Source organism: Cyanistes caeruleus, unplaced genomic scaffold (assembly GCF_971803275.1).
Source record: "Cyanistes caeruleus unplaced genomic scaffold, bCyaCae1.hap1.1 HAP1_SCAFFOLD_506, whole genome shotgun sequence".
Classification (NCBI taxonomy): domain Eukaryota; kingdom Metazoa; phylum Chordata; class Aves; order Passeriformes; family Paridae; genus Cyanistes; species Cyanistes caeruleus.
In genome coordinates this window covers 1-18,977 of record NW_028256219.1, presented here as the reverse complement: position 1 = coordinate 18,977, position 18,977 = coordinate 1, and the positions used below count along the sequence as shown (strand labels likewise).

Genomic DNA, 18,977 nt, shown 5'->3' with positions numbered 1-18,977 from the left:
CGGCTCTCCTGAGGGCTCCCCATGCTGCTGTCTGTCCTCCATGGGCCCGGGGCTGTCCTGAGGGCTCCCCATGCTGCTGTCTGTCCTCCATGGGCCGGCTGCTGACGCACGGCCTGCCCGGGAGAGGCTGGGCTTGCACAATCCCCGCCGGGGGAGCGGTGCTTTGCCTGCAGCTCGCTGACACTGCCCCGTGCCGGCACCGGGGGCGGCTCCTGGCGGTGTCCGTGCAGGGCCGGGAGCTGCACTCGCTGCCCCTGGGGCTCCCTTGCAATTCCGCACATTCTGTCATTCCGGCATGCCGCGCCACCCCGATGACGGCAGGAGCGGCGCGTGTGTCATCGCTGCTGACGCCCCGAGGCCGGGCCGGGCCGGGCTGACTCCTCCTCCCCGGGGATCGCCGGCGCTTTTTGGGGTGGATTTGGCCTTTTTCCGTCCCCTCCGGGCCCGCCGGGGCCGCGCGCTGACGTGGCGCGCGTTGTCATGGCAGCCAGCGGCGCGCGCCCCCGCGGCGGCCGCTCCCATTGGCGGCGGCGCCGCGAGGGGGGCGGGCGGTTCCGCCCCTCCCCCGGCGCCCATTGGGCGAGCGGCGCCACCACGTGGTGCGGGGCCCGGCCATTGGCCGGCGGGCGGTATAAAAGCGGCGGGGGCGGCGGCCCCGCGGCGGCGGGCGGGATGGAGGCGGCCGGGGCTGAGGAGCGGGAGGCGGCGGCGCTGCGGGAGCGGCTGGCGGCGGGCGGGCAGGACCATGTGCTGCGCTTCTGGCCCGAGCTGGATGGCGCGGCCCGCCGGGCGCTGGCGGCCGAGCTGTGCCACATGGACGTGGCCGAGATCAACCGCTTCTTCCGCCGCGCCCGCGGGGACGGCGGCGGGGCGGCGGCGGCGGCGGGGCTGGATGCGCGCATGGAGCCGGTGCCGCGGGACGTGCTGGGCAGCGCTTCCCGCGACCGCGGGCTGGTGCCGCGCTGGGAGAGCCGCGGTAGGTGCGCGGGGCGGCGGGGCTCGGCGCGGCGGGCAGCCGGAGCCGCGGGCCCCACGCGTGTCTGCTCCCCCAGGGCTGGCGGAGATCGCGGCGAGCCGCGTGGCCGTGCTGCTGCTGGCCGGCGGGCAGGGCACCCGCCTCGGCGTCCCCTACCCCAAGGGCATGTGCGACGTGGGGCTGCCCTCCCGCAAGACCCTCTTCCACCTCCAGGCCCAGCGCCTGCGGCGGCTGCAGCAGATGGCGGAGGAGCAGCACGGCACTGCCTGCCACATCCCCTGGTGAGCCACGGCCTCGGGGGGACGGGACTGACAGTGCCCGGCTGGCACCGCTGCATCAGGGCCCGGGGGATCGGCACAGCCCTCTGGGTGTCAGCAGCCCGCCATCCCCTGGGTTAGTGCAGTTCCCTTTGGCAGCCCGAGGCTAGCCTGGGTTAGTGCAGTTCCCTTTGGTAAGCCGAGGATAGCCTGGGTTAGTGCAGTTCCCTTTGGTAAGCCGAGGATAGCCTGGGTTAGTGCAGTTCCCTTTGGTAAGCCGAGGCTAGCCTGGGTTAGTGCAGTTCCCTTTGGCAGCCCGAGGCTAGCCTGGGTTAGTGCAGTTCCCTTTGGCAGCCCGAGGCTAGCCTGGGTTAGTGCAGTTCCCTTTGGTAAGCCGAGGCTAGCCTGGGTTAGTGCAGTTCCCTTTGGCAGCCCGAGGCTAGCCTGGGTTAGTGCAGTTCCCTTTGGTAGCCCAAGGCTAGCCTGGGTTAGTGCAGTTCCCTTTGGTAAGCCGAGGCTAGCCTGGGTTAGTGCAGTTCCCTTTGGCAGCCCGAGGCTAGCCTGGGTTAGTGCAGTTCCCTTTGGTAGCCCGAGGCTAGCCTGGGTTAGTGCAGTTCCCTTTGGCAGCCCGAGGCTAGCCTGGGTTAGTGCAGTTCCCTTTGGTAGCCCGAGGTTGGTGGTTTGGCACCTGGGTTGGTGTAGTTCCCGTTAGTAGCCCCTGGGTTGATGCAGAGCCCCTGGGCAGCTCCAGGACCACAGACTGGCATAGCCCCTCTTGGTGTCAATGCTTTGCAATGGGCATAGCCCCTTAGAGTGAGGGGTTCGAGGCTGGCACTGTCAGGTCCCACATTGTCAGACTCAGTCCCACAGCCCTTGGGAAGGGCTTTCATGTCCATGCAAGGTGGAAGCTGCTGAGGTGCTCTGTAGACAAGGCAGGAGCTGGCCACTGCAGCTGGGTGTCCCGTGCACAGTGTTGTGTAGTTTTGGAGATAAGGTGTTGCAGGAAGGATGAAACCTTTCATTGGCTTGTCAAGGTGGTAGGACCACAGCAGGTCAAATCCTCCTAAGTGTGGAGGGGTGAAAAGCCTCTCCTGGGTGTTCTCCACATTTGGGATGAAGGGTGAGACCCTGCCTCTCCTCCCTGCTCATTGGGTGTCTTCTACTCTGCAACAGGTACATCATGACAAGTGGCCGCACCATGGAGTCCACCAAGGAGTTCTTCCAGAAACATCGCTATTTTGGCTTGAAGAAGGAGAACGTCATCTTCTTCCAGCAGGGCATGCTGCCTGCCCTGGGATTTGATGGGAAAATCCTGCTGGAGGAGAAGGGCAAGATCGCTATGGCACCAGGTTGGTGGCCAGGGGTGAGATGTGCTGCTGAGGAGCAGCTTTTGGAGCTGCAGTCTTCACTGTGACCTGGCCCACGGCTGACTCAGGCTGGGAGTGTCTGTCTCGACAGGGAGGACAGGGACACAGCTGGGCTGCTGACCTTCCACATCAGCCCACGGGGAAGGAGGATGAGTGTGGGTGGCTGACAGGGGCGTTGCTGCAGCCCCAGGGGTGTGTTCCCTCTGCAGATGGCAACGGGGGCCTGTACCGGGCCCTGGGCTCACACGGCATCATGGACGACATGGAGCGGAGGGGAGTGCAGAGCGTCCACGTCTACTGCGTGGACAACATCCTGGTGAAGGTGGCTGACCCCAGGTTCATCGGGTTCTGCCTGGAGAAGGGAGCAGACTGTGGGGCCAAGGTATGGTGTTGGGAGTAGGCAGGCACTGCTTCTGCAGAACTGGGTGGGCTCTGTCCTGCTCCTTGCCTGACTTCCCTGACTTTACACCCTTCACTTGCTGGCTTGCCACTAGCAGGAGGGATAGCTAAGTATGTGGAGCTCGCTGGTGAAGTAACACATGCTGCTAGAGTCCTGCCTGCCCCTGGGACAGTCCTGCCTGCCCCTGGGACAGTCCTACCTGCCCCTGGGACAGTCCTACCTGCCCCTGGGATAGTCCTGCCTGCCCCTGGGATAGTCCTGCCTGCCCCTGGGATAGTCCTGCCTGCCCCTGGGATAGTCCTGCCTGCCCCTGGGATAGTCCTGCCTGCCCCTGGGATAGTCCTGCCTGCCCCTGGGATAGTCCTGCCTGCCCCTGGGATAGTCCTGCCTGCCCCTGGGATAGTCCTGCCTGCCCCTAGGATAGTCCTGCCTGCCCCTGGGACAGTCCTACCTGCCCCTGGGACAGTCCTACCTGCCCCTGGGACAGTCCTACCTGCCCCTGGGACAGTCCTACCTGCCCCTGGGACAGTCCTACCTGCCCCTGGGATAGTCCTACCTGCTCCTGGGATAGTCCTGCCTGCCCCTAGGATAGTCCTGCCTGCCCCTAGGATAGTCCTGCCTGCCCCTGGCATCCTGGAGGATGCCTGGCACTGCTCTTCTGCCTTGCACAGGGATGTGGCACCAACAGGCCCAGAGCTTGGAGATCCCCAGAGCCAAGAGGCTGCTTGGGAGCCCTGTGTAGCTGGCTGGTGCACACCTGGGTGCTGGGCAGCTCTTTTCTGGATGGCTGTGGGTAGCACAAGCAGACAGGATCCTTGCCATAAGCTGCCAGCTGTCCCCAGCCTGACATCCTGGGCACCAGACCAGGACACGGGGGATGCAGCTGACGCTGAACCCAGCCCCATTTCTTGTGGATAGGGCATTGCACACTTCAAGCTTTACTTAAAGACTGGCTTGACAGCCAGAGGTTTTGTTTGCACTGGGCTTGGCTCTGGCAAACAGGTGAAAGGACTTACTGGCCTTGCAGCTTTCAGAGGGTAAGCTGAGAAAGGCAAGGAAGTTTTTCCTCCTGGCCTGCATGAAAGAGGAAATAAACCTTAGCACGCAGAAAGGAGAAAGCCCTGCGCTGCTGCATGCCACCACTCTGTGTGTCAGTGGTGGGTAGGGATTTGCTGGGGTATCCCACACTCAGATGGAGCTGTGTGAGGTGCAAGGAGGAGAGGAAGGTCAGGGGGATGGCTCTGCTGAGCCAGCAACCTTCTGGTTGTGCATAGCAAGCTGGCTAAAAATATCCGTGCCTGCTGCCAGCTGCAGGTTGGCTTGGTGCCACATCCTGCTGTGCCCTCTGGGCGTGTCTCACACCTGTCACCGGCCCTGCCATCGCAGCTTCCTCCAGTCCCCAGTGCCAGAAGCAGCTGGGAGGGCTCCAGCATCCCCATCCCAGCAGAGGGAAAGGCCTGGTCCAGGCCTGCTGTTCACAGGGGAGTGTGTTTGAAGCGTGGGGCTTTGGGTGCTTTCCCTGACAGTGCTTCCCTCGGGCAGGTGGTGGAGAAGACCAACCCCACGGAGCCGGTGGGCGTGGTGTGCCGTGTGGACGGCGTGTACCAGGTGGTGGAGTACAGCGAGATCTCCCTGGCCACCGCCCAGCAGCGCGGCCCGGACGGGCGGCTGCTCTTCAACGCCGGCAACATCGCCAACCACTACTTCACCACTGCCTTCCTGAAAGACGTGGTCAAGTAAGGGCTGCTGGAGTGCCAGAGCAGGAGTGCTGCTGCTGAAGTGCTGCTGCTGCTGGGCAGAGCTGGCTGTGCCTTGCTTTCTGCTGGTTGAGCTCCAGGCGTGCTGGGATGGAGCCCCTGGTGTCTGGCCCTGCACAGCTGGTCTGACCCCCCCTCTCTGCACAGCCCCTTCCTTCACATAAGGTTTCTCTGGGCCATATGTGGATGCTGCTCCCAGAGCGCAGGCATGTGGGGCTGTCTCTCCTGGCTGCTGTGGGGACAAGCAGCCCGTGCCTTGGGGCAGCTGGGGTCAGAGCAGGACAGCTGTCCTGCTGCAGCAGGGGCTGAGCTGGGGACGTGGCTTGCCTGGGCGAGTGACGTCTCTTTCTTGGCCCGTTACAGCACTTACGAACCACAACTGCAGCACCACGTGGCTGAGAAGAAGATCCCACACGTGGACATCACTACAGGGCAGCTGATCCAACCCGAGAAGCCCAATGGGATTAAGATGGAGAAGTTTGTCTTCGACATCTTCCAGTTTTCCAAGTATGTCCTTTGCTCTCCGTGGGGTCCAGGCTGGCTGCTGGCTCTGGGGCAGCTCTGAGAGCCTCTGGGGTTGTGCCAGGGTGTGCCCACTGGTGCTGCCCGGGGATGGGGGTAGGCTGGCAGCTGGAGGGATGGGCTTTGTGTGCCTGTTGCTGGGCTGAGCCCTGCTCCTGTGCCAGAACATCTGCTGACCCTACGGGCCAGGCCCTCCCCTCCCTCCTGCGTGGCTGTGAAAACAGCCTGTGGGTGTGGGCTGGGGCAGGGCTGTGGGCCCAGCTCAGCCACCCTGGCAGGGGAAGCAGCCACAGTTTCCAGACCTGAGCCTCCCACGCTGTGTTCCCCCAGGAAGTTCGTGGTGTACGAGGTGCTGCGTGAGGATGAGTTCTCTCCCCTGAAGAACGCCGACAGCCAGAATGGCAAGGACAACCCCACCACAGCCCGACATGCCCTGATGTCCCTGCACCACTGCTGGGTTCTCAATGCAGGGGGGCACTTCGTGGATGAAAACGGCACACGCATCCCTGCCATCCCTCGGTGAGCTGCTGCTCCACTTGGGGCTGGATACTGAGCACAAGGCAATCCCAGCACTGATAACGGTGTCACAGAAGAGACTGGCTATGGGTCCCCTCTCCTGGGTGATCTGTGGAGCAGAGCTGGCTGTGAGTTGTGTGGTGGCAGCAGGAGTGGTGCTCAGCCAGCAGCAGCTTTCCTTCTCAGTTCAACACCTGAATCCTGCCAGCCTCCATTGCACAGCCAGGGTTGGCTCTGCAGGGAGGAGGTGGCTCCCTAAAGCCAGAGCAGGCAGCAGATCCGTGCAGCCAGGCTGGCATCAACACATCCCTCGAGCACAAGACCTCCCACCGCCCTCTTTAGGGATCAGCAAACCCCAGACTCGTTTGGCTCTGGTTTTCCCCCCTTGCTAACCCTTGTTTATTCCCGTGTAGCGTCACAAACGGAAGGTCAGCTGCCAGCCCAGCAGATGTCAATGACAAGTAACTATTGGTGTCCCAGGTGCATGGTGGCGGGGCTGTGCTGAGGGACTAACGGGCTGCAGGCGGAGCAGCGTGCCAGGCTAACGGGGCCGCATGCGGGCGCTGGGGCATGGCACCACCGGGCACGGGGGCTTCTCCTGGTGGCGGGCGCAGGCAGCTCCGCTCCCGGCCGGGCTCCTCTCGCAGGGATGACTGGATGGGGCTCGTGCTCTTGGTGCAGGATGGCAGCAGCCTGGTGCTGGCTGCACGCAGCCCCCAGGGGTCACAGCACGGCAGGGTCCCAGAGCTGGGGATGGCTGCCGTCTCCTCCCGGTGTCCGCCAGGCAGACCCAAATGGGATTAAAAACACGGAGCAAACGTCAGGCAGGCTTTGATGTAGCATGTGTGAATCTGAGCACAGCAGCCAGCTGGGCTTTGTGTGACTCCAGCTCTTGAGTTTGGAAGATCCAGAGCGTGACACCAGGGAAAGCCCCTGGCTCAGTGCTTGGAAGTTTACGGGAATACACAGGGAAGCTTTAACTCTTCCTTGTGTTCTGTAGGCACAGACGTGCTGGGACTTGGAGCTGGAGAGTGTAAATGACTCACAGAATCAGCAATCTTGTTACCTTCCCTCCTTTCAGAAGCTGTATCTTCAGACACTTTCTGGTGGGATACAGCTGTTTTATCTCTGTTTTAATTCCAGACTTCCAAGTATTTTCAGGCTTACAACTAAGCCACTACACTAGTTAGCATGTAGGAGAAAGGATGCACCTTGTCTTACATTTACCCTTCATTACCAGTTAATGTCAATTTTTTTTTTTTAAACAACTATCTTGAATCTAACACTCAAGGTAAACTCCAGTGTGTGTTGGGCTGGGTGAGTTCTATCTACTGACACTTGGGACAGGAGGGGGCTGAGTGAGTGCGTGGCAGCAGGAAGGAGCCTCAGCCTGGGTGAAGGGAGTGTTGTCATGGGTGGCATCCTGCCATGCCTGCCTGGCTGCTGTGGCCACTGATGGGAAGGGCCACGCTAGGGTGCTGTTGCCATGGCTGCTTGTTGGGTCCACACAGCTGCACTCCCAGCTGGATCCAGGATCATCCAAGCGTGTCCTAGGGAGGCTGGTGGCAGCACTGGTGTGGTTCTGACACTTTGCTCACCAGCTCCAGCCCACAGGCTGAACAGAGGAGGCGAGATGATCTAACAGGCAAAGGCAGAAGGGGCAGACAGTGTTTCAGGGAGTGTTTCTGAGGGAGCAGAAGGGCTTACCCTGTGTCCTCAGGTTGTACTTTAAGCAAGAGAGGGCTTAAAGCAAGACCTCTCGTGTCCAGCTGAACGGGCAGGTGCTCGGTGAGTGCATCTCACATCACCCAGGGCTGCAGGAGGAGAAGGAAAGGGTGACTCGTTCCCAGGCAGCATCAAAGACAGCGGGGCTGGGGGCACAGCCACTGCTGTGGTTACACACATGGAAAGGCACCAGGAAAGCCCCATCTGAAGCTCTTTTCCCTTTCAGTCGCTGCTGGTATCTAAACTTTAGCTGGCATCTCTGGAGAGCACGCAAGGCTTGACTAACCCAGGGCAGCTCTGCGCTGGCAGGGTCTGTGTGGGCCCCAGGCAGCCCCTGAGCCTGCGCCTGGCCTCCGCAGATCTTGGGCCCGTCTGTGTCCCCCCCTGGGCTGTACCTGACTCTCCTGACTGTACATTTGTCTCTGCAGCTTGAAGGATGCAAACGACCTGCCAGTCCAGTGTGAAATTTCTCCCCTGGTGTCCTACGGAGGAGAGGTGAGTAGTGGCTCTGCAGAGCTCGGGGGCCCTCGCGGATGGAGCGGGCTGGCAGGGCACACATGTGAGGGGATAAGGCACAAAAGGGACTGCAGGTCACTGGGGAGCTTTTTGGGGCAGTGCCCCCCTGGGTGCCAGCACAGGAGGGGAGCAGAGGCCCCGTGAGCAGCGCAGCAGAGCGGGTGATGTGCTGTGTTCTGATGAGCCACTCCTCGTTCCCCTAGGGTCTGGAGAAGTACGTGAAGGACCGAGAGTTCCGCACACCTCTGATCATTGACGAGGATGGGATCCACGAGCTGGTGAAGAACGGGATGTAGAGGCAGCGTGGTGCCCGTCCTGCCAGGAGCTCACAGGCTGATGGCTGGGCCTGGCAGGGACAGCTCTGTGCAGAGCAGGATCTGACCCACTCGCTTCTTGGCACGTTGTATGCTCCTATTTATATTTTAATTTAAAAACCAAACACTATGGATTCCCCTGCCACAAAGCACAGCTGTGGTGCTGCTCTTTGCTCTCCAGGCTGTGGGCATTTATTTTTAAACATGTATATAGTAATAGTCATTGTACATGCAGAGAGAGGATTTTTATGGTACGGGGCTGGGTTTAATCTTGAATTTTTATTTTTTTTAAATCTACATGACTATTTTTTTTTAATAGGGTCCTTGCCATTGCCCATGTCCTCCCTTTTGGTCATCCTTTGTATATTGCACAACTGGAAGCCCCCAATTAAACTCTGAGTCCCTCCTGTTTGTCATCTGGTGGTGTTTGAGTGACAGTGACTTTCCAGCAAGAGGCTCATGGAGCAGGGAGCTGACTGCATCATGCCAAGTGCTGTGTTCAGTGCAGTGAGGGTGGCTGCAGACAGAGCCTCTAGCCTGCGCTGCTCATTTGGGGCCTTCCTGGAGGAAGCAGAGAGTTGCACCCTCCTCTCTCATTTCTGCACACAGTGGCAGGCCTTGAGCAGGTAGGAACGGGGAGGTGTGCTCAGGGTGAAACCACTGAGCCCTGCAGCAGTGCCATGTGCCCTCTGCTTTTCCTGGGGGGAATCTGGCTCCTGCATGAGCCCAGTGCCGAGGAGTGTGGTGTCCTGATAGCCTCGGGCAGAGCAGCTGTGCTGCCTCCCCTCCTGGTTGGGAGGAAGGATGTAGAGCTTGGCCAGCCCCTCTCCTGCTCCCGATGTGGTCCCAGCCTCCTGCTGCCCTGGGGCTGCCTGGGGAAGGATTTTCAGGCCTGGGAATGGGACCCAAAGCACTCCCTCTGGGGGGAGTCACCAGGTGCCCCCCAGGTTCAAAGGTGGCTGCTGAGCATCCTGGGCTCAGCCAAGCACTTGGTTCCCCAGGCCCTGTGCCTGGGCCAGCAGGGCGGTGTGGGGGATCCTGGCTGGCTCTGTGCCTGCTGCTGGCTCACCACAGGCTGGCTGGGCTCTGTGTGGCCTTTGGCTTGCAGACCACCGCCTTTGCCCTAGCTCTGTCCTGGGACTCCGCACTGGGGTGCTGGCTGCTGCCAAGTTGTTTGAGCAGCAGTCCCAGGTAGCAGCAGGAGGGGAGTGGAGCAGAGCTGGCTGGTGTTTGTGCCAGTGTGCACGTAGGGCAGCCTGTGCTTCTCCCTGCCAGCTGCTGTGGGGGCAGCACATGGGGCACAGCTCCCTGCCAGCCCAGGGGCAGCTGTGCCCTGCCTCTGTCCCCCTGGGCAGTGCTGGCTCAGCTGGAGCTGCAGCCCCGCTCTGGTGGCACTGATGAGGGTGCCAGTGTCTGCCGGGGGCAGCGGTGCCTTCCCCTGCTGCCGTTCTGCTGCTCTGGCTGCAGACTTCAGGCTGGCAGAGGTTGGTTTAGGAGCAAGGCTACCGCCCTGGGGCTGTGGGGTTTCTAGTCGGACAGGAAAGCCTTTTAGGGAGTTGCTGGCCTGCTGCCAGGGCTGCTACTTCCTTCCCATAATGTGAGCGTGGAATTCAACAAAGCCAAAACAGTCCAAAAAATATTTATTTTTTTTTTAAAGAAGTTCTTTAATTGTGGTTTTTGCTGTTGCACGAAGATGACCATGAGCCCATTATTATTAGCATTAGTAGTACTGTTATTATTTTCTCCCTGCCTCGTTGGGCCGCCGTGCCAGGCTGGTGCCTGGAAATGATGTGGAGCCACCAGCTCCGCACGCCAGGCCGGCTCTCTGGCTGCTGTCCCGGCCACGTGTGCCCGTGCAGGAGTCCCAGATCCTTCCCCAGGAGAGGAGGATCCCCCCTGGGAGCCTCCAGCCCCGCTCTGGGCTGTCGTGGACTGTCCCCATCAGCCGCGTTTTGGGGTGCTGGACACGCGTGCCGTGCCACAGCCAAACGCTGCGCACTGCTTTGAGTTCCCTTGCTGGCCACGGGGGCTTCTTTATGTTTTTCTCTTGCGCTATGAATGGGTTTTGCTGTAAATTATAGCTTTGCGCACATTCCCTCGGGCCGAGGAAAATAAGCTCTGCCAAAAAGCCAGCCCGGATCGCTGAGTGGCTCCCCCTCTCCGCTCCCTAATTGAAACCAAATGTGCTGAGATGTAGGATTGTGGGATTTCTGGCCGGCTCCCAGGAATCCGCAGAATGCGAGCGAGCTCCCAGAGGCATCTTGCATCAGCCCGGAGAAGTTCTGTGCTCACCTGGCTCCGCGGGCTCGGGGCTCGGAGCCGGGCCGGGGTGAGTGCCTGGGCCGTGAGGGGCCGTGAGGGGCCGTGAGGGGCCGTGAGGGGCCGTGAGGGGCCGTGAGGGGCCGTGAGGGGCTCGGCCCGCGGGGGGATCGGGACTGTGGAGCCGGGTACCGGGGCTGGGCTGTGGGTCTGCCCGGGCAGCCTCTGGGGCAGCAGCAGGGCGCTGTGCTCGCTCGGGGAGGTGACAAGCGACGCCTTTTCGCCAGGCGACCCCGCGGTGCCAGCGTTCCCCCCGGGCCTGGTGGCGGGCCGGGCCCGGTGTCGGTCCCCAGCTGCCGCCCCTGTGTCTGCTGGCGGAGCTGGCGGCAGCGCTGCCGAGCCACAGAGGCCCTGCTGGCCCCAGGGCCCGCCAGGCACCCGGGCACGCTGGGGAGCGGAGCCCGAGGCCTCGCTGCTCCCGAGCTTCGTGTCCCGCTGCTCCCGAGCTTCGTGTCCCGCTGTTCCTGAGCTTCGTGTCCCGCTGTTCCTGAGCTTCGTGTCCCGCTGCTCCCGAGCTTCGTGTCCCGCAGCCGGAGCTGCAATCCGGGCTGACGGAGCGTGGGGCAGGGCTGGGAGCTGTGAGGGCGCTGCTGGATGCAGCACCCACGGGACGCTGTCCGGCTGTCCCGCTGTCCCGCTGTCCCTCTGTCCCGACTCCCTCTGTCCATCTGTCCCTCTGTCCCGCTGTCCATCTGTCCCGGGTCCATCTGTCCCGCTGTCCCCAGGCCCTGGGCCTCTCCTGCCAGGCACCGGGAGCCAGCGGGCCGTGCTGGCTGCCCCTCGCACCCGCGATGCCCCGGGCTGAGCCCGCCGGCCCGTGGCCGGGGAGGCGTTTCTGCTGCAGAAAATGGGGCTGCATCCAGCCCAGAAAAAGTCTAAAATGGCATTTTTGGAAGGGAGGAGGACTACGGGTCCCAGCATGCTGCTCTGTGCTCCCGCCAGGGCGGCACGGCATGCTGGGGGCTGTAGTGCCAGCTGGCCAGGGCTCCTGAAACCCCTATCCCAACACCCTTATCCCCTTATCCCAACACCCTTATCCCTTATCCCAACGACCTTATCCCCTTGTCCCCGGGCCGGGCTCACAGCAAACCTGTCGCCGCTCAGGGACATTCCCTTGGTCCGGCAGGACGGCAGCCCCAGCCCCGTGTGGGGACAGGGGCTCTGCGAGAGGAGCGCTGGAGGTGCCAGGCTGGAGCTGGTGTGCTCAGGGTGGGCAGCCTGCTGCCCTCCAGCCCCTCCTGCATGGGGCTCCTGCAGTGCTGGCAGGCTGGACCCAGTGTGCTCAGGGTGGGCAGCCTGCTGCCCTCCAGCCCCTCCTGCATGGGGCTCCTTGCAGTGCTGGCAGGCTGGAGCTGGTGTGCTCAGGGTGGGCAGCCTGCTGCCATCCAGCCCCTCCTGCATGGGGCTCCTTGCAGTGCCGGCAGGCTGGAGCTGGTGTGCTCAGGGTGGGCAGCCTGCTGCCATCCAGCCCCTCCTGCATGGGGCTCCTTGCAGTGCTGGCAGGCTGGAGCTGGTGTGCTCAGGGTGGGCAGCCTGCTGCCCTCCAGCCCCTCCTGCATGGGGCTCCTTGCAGTGCCCACAAAGCGAGCTGGGGACCTCACCCAGCTGGGGACATCACCTGGGACAGCAAAGGGGACCGCGGCTCCAGTGGGCTTTGTCTCTTAACAAATGCGGATTTAGTTTTTCCCCCAGTTATTTCCCTTGGTTGTTTCAGTAGAATAAGGAAGGAGGGAAATGAGAAGGGAAAACAACAAGAAAGCAGCAGCCAAGGGGAACTCAAAGCCCAGGCGATGCCAGGGAGGAGCTCCAAAAACTCTCTGCACTAAAACTTTCCAGTGATTGAAAATTTTCAGCAAACATTTTCAGTCAAAATGTTGCAAAGCCGTCCTGTTTGCAGGGCTGGCGGAACAAACCTGGTTTCCAGCTGGGCTGCCAGTACTGCCCGTGTGTCCCTGAGCCACTGTCCCCACACTGTCCCCAGCCCCAAGCACTTCCCAGTGGCTACGTGGGGATGATTTCCCTATGCTAGGCTAAATGGAAATGCATTCCCTGCAGGAGATTACAGCATCTGGTATCCTGATGCTTGAAGAGTTTACTCAGCCTGAAAGAGTAGTGGGGAAAAAAATATCCCTGGATATTTTTTGGAATGCAGAAGGAAATTACGATTTTAATGTTGGGGGCAACTGGCCATCATCAAATGCAGGAGCCTCCTGCAAGTGCCTCTGGGCAATGCAGCTGAAATTCTCAACTAGCTGCAGTTTCCCAGCTGGGAACAGGGGGGGAAAAGCAACCACATATGTGCTTTTAAAAAAAATTAATTAAAAAAATAAAAGAAAATTAGAAAAAAAGTGGGAAATGATCCCAAGTGCAGGTGCTTACTTGTGCCTCCTGCAGAGCTTGTGGTGTTTGGCAGAGTCCCCCAGGAATCCAGCAGGGTGCTGTGGGGTGCAGAGAGCTTCTAGCAGAGTGCAGGTGACAGCTCCTGGGGTTTTGCTGTCCCCTTGGCTGCTGGTGTGGCCACAACAAACCCCAGTCTCGCTCCTGCCATGCCAAACCCCAGCTGGGGCAGCGATCCAGCAGCTCCCAGCTGGCTCTGTGGGATGTGGGCAGCTGGGCTGGGTGTGTTTAGCCCTTCTCTTGGTGGTGGGGACAGCAGCACAGGGCGATGCAGAGACACAAGTGGGTGTTCACCCGCAGCCCCAGTGGTGTTGGGCTGGTTCAAGGATGTGCCAGCCAGGAGTCATCCCTGGTGCAGTGGGGATTTACCCCAGCAGCCAGGCCCTTTTTGGCCAGCAGCTGTGGTCCCTTTAACCCCCAGGTTAGTAGGTTGCTCTCCCAAAGGTCAATGTGCATTTCAACTAGGTTAAAACAGCCTTTTTTAATAAAAGGAGAACCTATTGCATCTGGTGCTGGTGTGAAGTGTCCTCTTGGCAGATAAGGGGAGCTCAGGGAGCCTGGGGCAGGCTGGTGACCTTTAGGGGTGTCCCTGGTGCTCCCCCCGGTGTGGTGCCAGACCCCATGGTGGTCACCCAGAGGTGTGTGGGCACAGCAGGAGCTGCCCGGGCTCGGGGTTCCTGGCAGCTGAGGGCAGGCGGTGGAGGTGGCCAGTGCTGGCCCCGGGCAGAGCCCAAGGAGCTTCCCGCAGGTCCTGTGGCCATCCCGTGGGGACGTGGCACGCCATGGCTCCCAGGATCCCTGTGAGCACAGAGCTGAGGCTTGGGGCTCTGTTCCTCCTACACGGGGTCACAGGGTGGCAGGAGAAGCGCTGCCATCCTCAGCTGGCTGCCCCGAGCAGAGCTGGTGTTTGTCCCCTCCTCGGCTGCCTCAGCGTGATGAGCCCTGCTTCTGTCTCCACAGGACTGCCAACATGTTGGCCACCCCCAGACCGGCCCTGCTGCCACTGCTGCCACTGCTGCCACTGCTGCTGCACGTCCCTCATGCTGCCAGAGCCCAGGTCAACCCCGGTAAGTCACACAGGGACCAGGTGGCTGCAGGTGCCGTCATTTCATTTCCCTGGTCTCTGCTCCTGCCAGCTGGCCAAGTTTGGACTCTCATCCTCTCCATCATTTCTGGGACTTTGTAGCTCTGGGGCAGGATGTGATGGCCCCCAAAGCGTGCACCTGCCTGCTCACTGCTGTCCTGCACCTCCCTCGGGCACTGCAGAGCCCCCTGTGCGTGCCAGGGGTGCTGTCCTGCCCCGCCAGGTGCTGGACATGGCACACAAAGCACAGCAGCCCTGGGCTCTGACTGGGGCCCTTGCCCATGGGGGCTCACCCAGGCTGCCAGGTGCCAAGATGTTGTTTTCTCTGCTGGGCTGTGCCTTCTCTGGCGGTTTTGCAGCAAACCAAGGCTGGCTTTGGTGAAGTGGCTTGACTGGGTGCCTGGCTTCTGCTCAGAAACCACAACAGTGTGCCAGCCGGCGGCACAAGCGTGTTTAGAGCCGTTCCTGCAGGGCTCAGCCCCATCCTGTGCTTCAGGGATGGACAGAGCCCAGGTTTTCCCAGGGTTTTCCCAGGGTTTCCCCAGGGAGTCCCTTTAACAAGTCCCTTCAAAGGCTCCTTCCATCTGTGGGAGGAGTTAGCTGTGTCCTCCCTGGAGGTTGGTGCTTACTTAGGGAGGCAATCCTGCTTCTCCTGCAGACATCTGTGGCTGGCAGGATTGGATTTGCCTGGCCAGGATTGTTATTACCAAGACAAAAGTCCAGGGCTGGCTCCACGTTTGGCAAGAACTAAACAGGAATTCAGTGGGAGCAGAGCAGGAGACAGAGGAGATGCTCCCGCTGTGCCAGTGCTCACGATGAAGGCGCGCTCATCCCTGTGCCGGATGTAGGATACGGTCCCGGTGTCCCGGGGATGGTGGCACAAGGGGATGTGGGCTCTTTGCAGAGCTGTGGGTGGAGGTGGCCCGGGCACAGCGTCCTGCCCGCTCCTCGCCACCTCGGTGCGGGTGTTTGCTCGGGGCGGGAGCGCGGTGGGCTGGAGCCGGCAGCCAGACGGTAAACACGGCCAAACAAGCCGCCCTTTCAGCAGCGCTCTTGGCAGCCAGGCGTGAAAAAATAACTCCAGTGAAGCAGCGAGGATGCGGTGCTGAGGGAGTCGGCTGCCACTCGGGGCTGCAGCCCGCCTGCCACCCCGGGTACTTTTCCACTCGCAGCCAGGCCGGGAGCAGGGCTGGAGATGGCAGCTGAGGGGGCAGTGGGAAGGATGAGTGCCCGTCTTGGTCACTGGTCCCCCAGGCAGGGACAGGGAGCAGCACGACACGGTTGCTGCCAGTGAGGTTTCTGGGCAAGTGGCCTCTGGAGTGAGCCCTCTGGAGCATGGGGACAGCAGTGCCAGCTCACAGGCTCCACCGCAGCCCAGGTCCTTGCCAGCACGGCTGAGGAGATCCCTGGGGACAGGGCCTGGCCTGCCCGTCAGCCCTTGGAGCTGGGCTGGCACCCGCTTCTGGCCAGGGGCCTCGCTGGCTCCGGAGGGTGCCTGCTTAGGCAGGACTGTCCCCTCCTTGTTTCACCCTCTCTGTGCAAGCCAGAGGGGTGGAGAGTGCTGCCCTGGGGCACCCTGGATGTGCCCCAGCCCGGCTGGGCAGTGGCAGAGGGGTTCCCTCCTGGCCAGCGCCCCGCCGGTGTCGTTGCAGCCGTGTGTCGGTACCCCCTGGGAATGTCGGGCGGGCACATCCCTGACGAGGACATCTCAGCCTCCAGCCAGTGGTCTGACTCCACGGCCGCCAAGTACGGACGGTGAGTGTGGCAGCCTCCTGCAGCAGCCCCAGCAGGAGGGAGGAGGGGGACACGGGGCCGGCCTCGGCCACCTGCAAACAGCTCCTCCGCTCTGGGCTCGCAGGCTGGACTTGGAGGACGGCGACGGAGCCTGGTGCCCCAAGACGGCGGTGGAGCCAGATGACCTGAAGGAGTTCCTGCAGATCGACCTGCAGGCCCTGCACTTCATCACGCTGGTGGGCACCCAGGGGCGCCACGCCAAGGGCCACGGCAATGAGTTTTCCCCCATGTATAAAATCAACTACAGCCGGGATGGCACCCGCTGGATCTCCTGGAGGAACCGGCACGGGAAGCAGGTGGGGAGGAGGATGGTGGGGGCTGCATTGCATGGGGGGTGAGGAGGCTCCTCCTGGCCATCCCCACCGTGCTGCTCTCTCTCCAGGTGCTGGATGGAAATACCAACACCTACGACATCGTCCTCAAGGACCTGGAGCCGCCCCTCATCGCCCGCTTTGTGCGCTTCATCCCCGTCACTGACCACTCCATGAGCGTCTGCCTGCGCGTGGAGCTGTACGGCTGCGCCTGGCTGGGTGGGTGCTGCGCTCCTGTCCCTGTCCCCGTGTCCCCAGCGCCCATCCTGGCCTTGTGGCCCATCCCATGGGGGCTGTCCGTGCTGCAGCACCCGGGACTGGCGGGTGTCCGTGCACTCACCCCTCCCTCCTGCAGATGGGCTGGTGTCCTACAACGCGCCGGTCGGGCAGCAGCTCATCCTTCCCGGGGGCACCATCATCTACCTCAACGACTCGGTGTACGATGGGGCCTTCGGCTACAGGTGAGGACTGCGTGCCACGCTGGCCAGCAGGCCAGGGGGACGTTTCTTCCCTGCCTTGTCAGGCTGATCCTCAGCAGAGCAAATGTTTGCGGTGTCCCTCAGGGGGGAGACGTGGCCAGCCTGGGAGGGCTGCCCATCATGTGGGGGACAGTGTGATGGGGGAGTCAGCCCCAGCCCTTCCCTTGGATTTGCTCTAGCTGCACCTCATGTTCTGCACCCCACAGCCTTTTCCAGAGAGAACATCAGGAAGAAGATCCCCCCGAGTGTCCCGGGGCCCGTGAGGAGCTGCCGGGGGGTGCAGGTGCAGGTTTGTGGGGATGGCGAGAGTCACACTCCTTCTGTCCCTTTGCCAGCATGACAGAGGGCCTGGGCCAGCTGACGGACGGGGTGTCGGGGCTGGACGACTTCACGCAGACCCACGAGTACCACGTCTGGCCGGGCTACGACTACGTGGGCTGGCGCAACGAGAGCACGGCCGGCGGCTTCGTGGAGATCACCTTCGAGTTCGACCGCATCAGGAACTTCACCGCCATGAAGGTCCACGCCCCCCCCGCCCTGCCGCCCTCCCCGTGCCCCTCGGCGGCCGTGCTGACAGGCTGCCCCACAGGTCCACTGCAACAACATGTTCGCCAAAGGTGTGAAGATCTTCAAGGAGGTGCAGTGCTACTTCCGCGCCGACGCCAGCGAGTGGGAGCCCAGCGCCGTCTCCTCGGTGCTGGTGCTGGATGATGTGAACCCCAGCGCCCGCTTCGTCACCGTGCCCCTGCTGCACCGCATGGCCAGCGCCATCAAGTGCCAGTACTACTTTGCCGACACCTGGATGATGTTCAGCGAGATCACCTTCCAGTCAGGTACCCGTCCCTGCGAGCCCTGCTGCTGGGAGGCTCAGTGGGGCTGGGGGGTGTCCACAGCCCCGCCTGATGTTGGCTTCTCGCTGGCCAGATGCAGCCATGTACAACAACTCCGTGCCCCCCGCCGAGGCACCCGCGGTGCCCACCACTTACGGTAAGCGTGGGAAGCGTGTCTCCCTGTGCTGGGTGGGGGCCGTGCCCCACCCCACCGAGGAAAGGGGGCAGGGAGTCTCCCCACGCCCCGCTGTGACCGCCCCCGCTGTCCCCTTCTCCGGCTAGACCCCACGCTCAAGGTGGACGACAGCAACACACGCATCCTGATCGGGTGCCTGGTGGCCATCATCTTCATCCTGGTGGCCATCATTGTCATCATCCTGTGGCGGCAGTTCTGGCAGAAGATGCTGGAGAAGGTGGGCAGGCGTGGTGTGGATGGTGAGGCGCCCTGTGGGGGTGGGATCAGTCTGGGCAGGTTCTTCTGAGCTCAGCACAGAGAAAGCAGGCTCTGTGCAAGGGCTGGTGTTCCCTTCCCCTCCTCAGAAACGCTGTGCTTTTCACCCATCGCCCAAGCAAGGGGAATTAGCTGAGCAGGGTGGTGACTCTGGGACTTGCCTGTGTGTCCATCCCTCTGTCCTGAAGCTGAGCTGGGGAACAGGAGCGTGGGTGCAGAGGGTTCTCACCACAGCCACCAAGGTCACTCACAGAACGGATGAAGCCAAACCCTTCTCCATAGAGGCAGACAAGAGAAGGGTGGGCATGAGGACAAACCCAGGCAGGTGTTGTAACCCAGGGACAAGGCACTAGAGAGGAGGTTTGGGCACATCCCTGGTACCACGAAACACCCCACCCTGCCCATGCTGTGGGGAACCCCACCTCTCTCCTCCCTTGCCCTGCTGTGACAGGCATCACGGAGGATGCTGGATGATGAAATGACCGTCAGCCTCTCCCTGCCCAGCGAATCCAGCATGTTCATCCACAACCGCTCCTCCTCGCCCAGCGAGCAGGAGTCCAGTTCCACCTACGACCGCATCTTCCCCCTGGGACCCGACTACCAGGAGCCCTCCCGCCTGATCCGCAAGCTGCCCGAGTTCACCTCGGGGGAGGAGGACACAGGTGAGGGCCAGGACACCCTGCGTGCTCACAGCCATCTGCACTGAGCCCGCTGCAGCCCCCTCTCCCCAGCCCCAGCTTGTGGCCGCTCTCCAAACATTTTGTCACAGAGGGGAGAGGTCACACAAGCCCCCGTGCATCCCACATGAAGGTCACACAAAGCCCGTGACCGAGAGCCGTCTCTGACATCTACTGCCAGGCCAAGCTGTGTCCCACCGTCATCCTTGGGATGCTCTGGCACCTCCTCCTCGATGTTCTGGATGTCAGGCATTGATCTCTGCTCACCTGGTGCTCAGGGCTCCA

The 18,977-nt window shown here is 61.9% G+C and overlaps 2 protein-coding genes across 2 annotated transcripts; both read left to right on the top strand.

Annotated features, from left to right (window-relative positions):
* Positions 1–480: 480 nt before the first annotated feature.
* LOC111932511 (UDP-N-acetylhexosamine pyrophosphorylase) lies at positions 481–8,766 on the top strand. Its single transcript, XM_086874715.1, has 10 exons — positions 481–976; positions 1,053–1,257; positions 2,407–2,582; positions 2,810–2,982; positions 4,543–4,736; positions 5,121–5,264; positions 5,610–5,798; positions 6,209–6,256; positions 7,949–8,015; positions 8,240–8,766. The coding sequence occupies exons 1-10, from the start codon at positions 481–483 to the stop codon at positions 8,330–8,332; spliced, it is 1,785 nt and encodes a 594-aa protein (XP_086730841.1). The 3' UTR covers positions 8,333–8,766.
* Positions 8,767–10,523: 1,757 nt separating this feature from the next.
* On the top strand, positions 10,524–18,788 carry LOC147645356 (discoidin domain-containing receptor 2-like). Its single transcript, XM_086874716.1, has 11 exons — positions 10,524–10,679; positions 14,027–14,133; positions 15,803–15,905; positions 16,009–16,240; positions 16,327–16,474; positions 16,611–16,716; positions 17,070–17,253; positions 17,324–17,567; positions 17,659–17,721; positions 17,847–17,977; positions 18,467–18,788. The coding sequence occupies exons 2-11, from the start codon at positions 14,037–14,039 to the stop codon at positions 18,719–18,721; spliced, it is 1,563 nt and encodes a 520-aa protein (XP_086730842.1). The 5' UTR covers positions 10,524–10,679; positions 14,027–14,036; the 3' UTR covers positions 18,722–18,788.
* Positions 18,789–18,977: the final 189 nt, after the last annotated feature.

Excerpts from the sequence above, each read along its gene's own strand:
- LOC111932511 (XM_086874715.1), top strand. The coding sequence starts at position 481 with ATGGCAGCCAGCGGCGCGCGCCCCCGCGGCGGCCGCTCCCATTGGCGG. Across the intron at positions 5,265-5,609 it reads GACATCTTCCAGTTTTCCAA|GAAGTTCGTGGTGTACGAGG; the intron begins GTATGTCCTTTG and ends GTGTTCCCCCAG. Across the intron at positions 5,799-6,208 it reads CGCATCCCTGCCATCCCTCG|CGTCACAAACGGAAGGTCAG; the intron begins GTGAGCTGCTGC and ends ATTCCCGTGTAG.
- LOC147645356 (XM_086874716.1), top strand. The coding sequence starts at position 14,037 with ATGTTGGCCACCCCCAGACCGGCCCTGCTGCCACTGCTGCCACTGCTG. Across the intron at positions 14,134-15,802 it reads CAGAGCCCAGGTCAACCCCG|CCGTGTGTCGGTACCCCCTG; the intron begins GTAAGTCACACA and ends GTGTCGTTGCAG. Across the intron at positions 17,254-17,323 it reads GGAACTTCACCGCCATGAAG|GTCCACTGCAACAACATGTT; the intron begins GTCCACGCCCCC and ends GCTGCCCCACAG.